The sequence below is a fragment of the Gekko japonicus genome, unplaced genomic scaffold, assembly GCF_001447785.1.
Source record: "Gekko japonicus isolate JY-2015 unplaced genomic scaffold, Gekko_japonicus_V1.1 scaffold5510, whole genome shotgun sequence".
Classification (NCBI taxonomy): Eukaryota; Metazoa; Chordata; class Lepidosauria; order Squamata; family Gekkonidae; genus Gekko; species Gekko japonicus.
This window is the reverse complement of record NW_015172183.1, coordinates 17,540-23,720: the sequence shown is the minus strand read 5'-3', so window position 1 is coordinate 23,720 and position 6,181 is coordinate 17,540. Positions and strand designations below refer to the sequence as shown.

The following is a 6,181-nucleotide window of genomic DNA, read 5'->3' as shown; positions in this document are numbered from 1 at the left end:
TCTTTACTGCCGGAGCTCCACTCCTGTGCGCTCCTGCAGGAAATGACCCCTGTGAACACATGAAGCTGCCTTCTACTGAGTCAGATTATTGGTCCACCCAGGTCAGTCTTGTCTGCTCAGGCTGGCAGTCTGGCTCTCCGGGGTTTTATGCAGAGGTTGCCCCATCCCCTCCTGCCAGGTCCTTTCAATTGGAAATGCTTGGGGTGGAACCTGGGACCTTCTGCGTGCCAAGCAGATGCTCGCCCACTGAACCACGGCCCCTCCCACAAGACTTTTTTTGTCCCAAATGCAGAGAAGCTTCGCGTTTTGAATTGAATTTTGAGTTCAGAATTGAACATTTTGACCCATTATTAGATGAAGGTTTTAATCCAGTCAGTGATCCCTTTTCAACGGGGCGCATTAAATCCCCTGTTTTGTGTGTGGAACAAAAGAAGAAGAAGAAGAGGAGGAGGAGGAGGAGGAGGAGATTGAATTTATACCCCACCCTTTACTACCCAAAGGAGTCCAAGAGCGGCTTACAAACTCCTTTCCCTTCCCCTCCCCACAGGTGGGGCTGAGAGAGCTCTTCACAGAAACTGCTCTTTTTCAAGGACAGCTGTGCCAGAACCATGGCTTGCCCAAGGTCACACCAGCAGCTGCATGTGGATGAGTGGGGAATCAAACCTGGTTCTCCCAGATTAGAGTCCGCACACTTAACCAGTACACCAAACTGGCTGTAACCAAGAGGTAACAATCAGGAAGAAAAGCATTTGGGGGAATTCTGGGATGGTAGTGGGACTAGTTCCCCTCTTCACCAATATTCTCCAATGATCTGTCTGGCAGCAACCCTTTAGAAAGTAATTTCTCAAAGTTTTAGCGATTGTGAATGTGCTTTTGCTACACTCGGGGACACCGTGTACGTTCTGAGGCGACATATAGCTTGGCTGTTCTGCTGTCTTAAGGCATTAATGGGCAAGCCAGGAATTAATCTCTGGGAAAGCTGTGCAGTCCCTGAGCTTGTCTAATCAAGCTCTGGGAAGCTTCTCAATCCAACAGTTCATGCAAAAGTTTTTATAATTTTTTTGTTACTGTCCTCAGTCTGCATTTCCTTGATATTTTAGCTTGCAATGAGCAAAATATCAATCCAAGTTGCACCTCAAAACCCTTAATGTGAAATCCAGAGATCCTTGGGTTTGTGTGTGTGTGGCCGTACACAAAATAAGTTCTAAAAGGAGGCAGGTCTGAGTTCAAGATGTTGGAGAAACTTTTTATTGTTTTAAATTTCGACTCAAGGGGGTTGGGCCCAGCATCCCACATGAAACTGCTTTATATTGAATCAGTAGAGTCAGTTTGGTGTAGTGGTTAAGCGCGGCAGATTCCCCACTCCTCCTCCTCCTCCACATGAAACCAGCTGGGTGACCTTGGATCAGTCACAGTTCTCTCAGCCCGAGAAAACAAGCCCAGCTTTCCACAAAAAGAGCTAGAGTTTCAGGCTGCCAGCAATGTTCCCTCTAAGCTGTGGAGTCTTGTGAGCAAAAATTCTGCTTTGTGAGCTACTGGCATTAAAGCTGTGAGCGAGCAGTTTGGCTTCTGCAGAAATCAGTTTGCTCTGGAGCCCTCCTTCCTGAGCTAAGGCAAAAATGCATGAGCTGGAGGCTAAAAAACTGTGAGCCAGCTCACACCAACTCAGCTTAGAGGGAACACTGGCTGCCGGACAATCTTTGGACCTCCTGGCCATATCACACCCATAATTAATTAATGAGTTAATATTGAATCAGACCATTATAATCTGACTGGCAGGAGCTCTGCCGAAGCTCAGGTGGAAATCCTTCACTTCGGCTACTGCCTGGTCCTTTTTTTTTTTTTTTAAGTGGCGATGCCGGGGATTGAACTTGGGACCTTCTGCATGCCAAGCAGGTGCTCTGCCACTGTGGCCCCTCCCAGATGCTGGAGGAGCAGATGAAATCTTGACTTGAGCCTCCAGAATACCATCCTCGCTAAGGAAGGGGCAAGCCAGCTTCTTCCTACTAGAATTTGCAGTTCATGCACATGAAGGGGAGGTTCAGGGAGTTGGCTTGTCTTAACTTTCCATCGTAGGCTACGGGACACAAGGATGACCCGAGAAGCCCCTTCGGAGAAGGGGGAATGTAATGTATTCAATAGCTGCCATTGAATGCATAACTGTATGTGAACAACATAGTTGAAATCCTATGTTAAGCTTCGTCCTGGGCTAGGATCCTAATACATCCAATCACATTGCTAGCCCAGGAAGAACCTAACGAATCACTTCTCAGCAAGCTCCCTGAGCGAGAACGTCCATGATTGGTCCTTATGCATACAGCCTTATTGGTTGGTAAATGTACAGTAGGCGTGGCTACATTAGCCGGGAGAGTTTAAAAGCAGGACAGCTGCCATGTAAAAGCTGTTCTGGCTATCAGAGGTTGATCCGTGTTGGAGTGGTGTTTGAGTTGCTGAATAAAGCTGAATCTTTGCTGAATCACTCTCCGACTTAACAGGGAAGAACCGGAACATAGGTGTAGTGGTTAAGTGCACCAAGTCTAATCTGGGAGAACCGGGTTTGATTCCCCACTCCTCCACTTGCAACTGCTGGTGTGACCTTGGGTCAGTCACAACAAGCTCTGGCACAGCTGTTCCTGAAAGAGCAGTTTGTGTCAGAGTTCTCTCAGCCCCACCCACCTCACAGGGTGTCTGTTGTGGGGAGGGGAAGGGAAAGGAGTTTGTAAGCTGCTCTGAGACTCCAAGTGAAGGGCGGGGATCTCTTCTTCTTCTTCTTCTTCTTCTTCTTCTTCTTCTTCTTCTTCTTCTTCTTCTTCTTCTTCTTCTTCTTCTTCTTCTTCTTTGTTTTGCTTCCATTTCTTTTTTAATTTGAAAAAGGGCGCCTTGCACACGAAAGCTCAGATTTCGAATAAACCGTTGTTGGTCTTAAAGGGGCCCTTGGACTCTAAATTTGTTCAACTGACGGGAACGTTATGTCTCTCCAGCCCCGCCGTACATGCAGGTGACCATTGAAGATGTGCTGGTTCGGTGTGGGGAGATGGCAAAGTTCGAGGCCATTATCGAAGGGAATCCCCAGCCAACCGTTGCTTGGTTTAAGGTAAGGAGAAGACTTTCCCAAAGCCGAGTTGTAAATACAGGGATTGTTGTGTGCCTTCGAGTCGCGGCCGATTAAGGTTGACCCCAGGGCCATGGAGTTTTCAGGGCAAGAGAGGAGCAGAGGTGGTTTTGCCGTTGCCTGCCTCTGCATAGCAACCCCGGTCTTCCTTGGTGGTCCCCCACCCAAGGACTAACCATGGCTGACGCCGCTTGGCATCTAAGTCCCGATGAGATTGAGCTAGGGTGGGCTTTCAGAGAAGGAAAAGGACTGGCAAAATGAATGTTGGAGAGAGGAGTTATCCCATGTATTCCTTTGTACGGTTTCCTTTATGAATTAATGGGTCGCCCAATGCTGTTCCATGAATGTAGAGGAAAGAAATGGGCCTGAAATAACAGTGAATATTTCAAGAATGTACAAATCGTTAAGCTAGAAGGAGATGTATTCGAAACAGGAGGGTCATATAACCAGAAGAATAGGTTCTTTTGAACTATGGTGCTGGAGAAGACTCTTGAGAGTCCCTTGGACTGCAAGAAGATCAAATCAGTCAATCCTAAAAGAAATCAACCCTGACTGCTCCCTGGAAGGCCAGATAATGAAACTGAAGCTCAAATACTTTGGCCACCAAATGAGAAGGGAGCACTCACTGGAGAAGACCCTGATGCTGGGAAAGATTGAAGGTCAAAGAAGACGGGTACGGCAAAGGATGAGATGGTTAGACAGTGTCATAGATGCAACGAACATGAAATTGAGCCAACTTCAGAGGACGGCGGAAGACCGGAAGGCCTGGCGTGATCTGGTCCATGGGGTCGCAAAGAGTCGGACTTGATTGTGCGACTGAACAACAACAACAATAAGCAGAATATGAGCTTAGGCTCAACTTCAGACCACACCAGGGGCAATCTCAAGGGCTGTAGGATGTCGTGGTTACACTAGTAACATAAGAGTAGGGTTGCCAGGCAACAGGTGGGGGGTGGGGGGGACTTAACGAGAGCAGCAAGGGTGCCCAGCCAACATGCAGAAACATGCCTACGTCAGTGTCTGGCCACATGACTCAGAAGTAACGTCATCATGTCAGGGACGTCTTGGTGACATTCTGGTATATGGGCAAAAACTCTATGGTAAATTTGGCTTTTACCATAGAGCCTTTGCCCAAATATCAGAGTGCTGCCCCGACCTCCCAGTTGTGATGACCTCACTTCCGGATCACATGGGCAGTGACATAGACACGTTGGCTGGCTCTCCCTCTTTTTTGGGGTAGGTTCCCCTCACCCGCCACCTGCCACCTGATTGGTGGTGGGGCCTGGCAGTGGGGGGACAGTGTTCCCTCTAAGCTGAGTTAGTGTGAGCTAGCTCACAGTTTTTTAGCCTCCAGCTCACAGTTTTTTGTCTTAGCTCAGGAAGGAGGGCTCCAGAGCAGGCTAATTTATGCAGGAGCCCAATCGCTCGCTCACAGCTTTAATGCCAGTAGCTCACCAAGTAGAATTTCTGCTCACAAGACTCCACAGCTTAGAGGGAGCATTGGTGGGGGATCCCCGCCTTCACCAGGAGGTCTGGCAACCCTACATAAGAATATAAGAAGAACCTGCTGGATCAGACCACTGGTCTGCCCAGTCCTGCATCCTGTCTCACACAGCAGTGAACCAGCTGCCCTGAAGGGTCAAGGAAATTGGGCATAGAGGCCTGCTGCTGCTTCCCAGAACTGCTATTTGGAGGTTTGCTGCCTCTGCATATGGAGGCTCACTGTAATGATTCCAGTTTTGGTGTGTGTGTGTGTTTTTAAATGTTTAGTGTGACTGCAGTAATGAAAGGAGAGTGATAGAGGGAGACAAGTGTGATGTGATTGGCTGATGACAGAGAATATGTGGGAGGAGGGGTGATTCTGTGTGTGAAGTCTGAAAAGAGAGCATAGTCTGTGTGACTAGGGGAGTTTTTGAATCTATTCTGTGCGAATAAGACAAAGAGTTCAGCCTGTGTGGTTATATATATGAGATAGAGAAATTAGACTGTCTACTTTTTGGGGAGTGTGAGAGACTGTTTGTGACACCAAGCTTTGCCAGTTATATTTACAAGTTCCGTATATCAGCAACAATGCAAAATAACCAGAAACCTTTTTTGTTCTTTATTAAATAAATGGTTTTTTGTTTAAACGTATCCCAGAAATCAGAATAGTCCTTCCTCAGGGCCACATAGTCCTCTGAAGTGCCCAGACCCTAGGTCATGCTACCAAAAGAGAGATATTTGGAATTTTTAAATCCTGGTGGCAGCAGAAATCTACCAAGTTTAGGTACACAGAGAGCGTTTTAAAGGTAAAACCGTCTCCCCAATAAGTGAGGATGCCACACTCACTTTAGCCAGTTTGAGTGTTTTGGGGGAAAGGCAAGTTCCCAATCCCTATGTCTGCTCTAAGGTACTTCTGGACTCGAATCTAAATAATATTGGTTGAACCTTCTCTGCCTCTCACCGTGGCTTTTCCTTCTTCCAGGGGATTTCCTTATTGGCGGACAGCGAAAAAGTCGGTCAGTTCAGTGAAGGCACAAGATACTCTTTAATCCTGTACAATACCAGGTCTGAAGACGGAGGGGTCTACACGTGCATAGCTAAAAATGCAGGAGGAGAGGTCTTATGCAAAGCCGAATTGGTGGTGCAAGAAGGTAAGTCGGATAGCTTCCATGGGGCCCGCCGATGCCTTTCCTGGAACCTGACAAGTGTTTTTAGAAAGTGAGTAGGACCGGGTGGAGCTTCTGCCCAGCAAGGCTACCGATTGGCCATTGGAGATTTGATTGGCTGTGCAGATTTTTTAAAATGTTGCTTTGGTAGCAGCTGCCACCACAACATAAGAAAATAAGAGAAGCCAAATGTTGGATCAGGCCAAAGGCCCATCCAGTCCAACACTCTGTGTCAAACAGTGGCCAAAAATACCAGAGGCCATCAGGAGGTCCAGCAGTGGGGCCAGTACACTAGAAGCCCTCCCACTGTTGCCCCCCCCCAAGTACCAAGAATACAGTGTATCACCTGCCCCAGCCTGTGAGTTCCTATCTATACCTTGTGGTTAATATCCACTGAGGGACCTCTGCTCCAGATGTTTGT

At 47.7% G+C, this 6,181-nt stretch overlaps 1 protein-coding gene across 1 annotated transcript in view; it reads left to right on the top strand.

Moving 5' to 3' along the window:
• LOC107118691 (obscurin-like) overlaps positions 1–6,181 on the top strand; it is a gene marked incomplete at its 3' end in the record, with an annotated part of 32,998 nt that overhangs the window by 10,923 nt on the left and 15,894 nt on the right. Inside the window, exons 4-5 of the mRNA XM_015421052.1 lie at positions 2,982–3,094; positions 5,577–5,745. Of these exons, the coding sequence (XP_015276538.1) occupies positions 2,982–3,094; positions 5,577–5,745 (282 nt within the window). The remainder of the gene's footprint in view (positions 1–2,981; positions 3,095–5,576; positions 5,746–6,181) is intronic.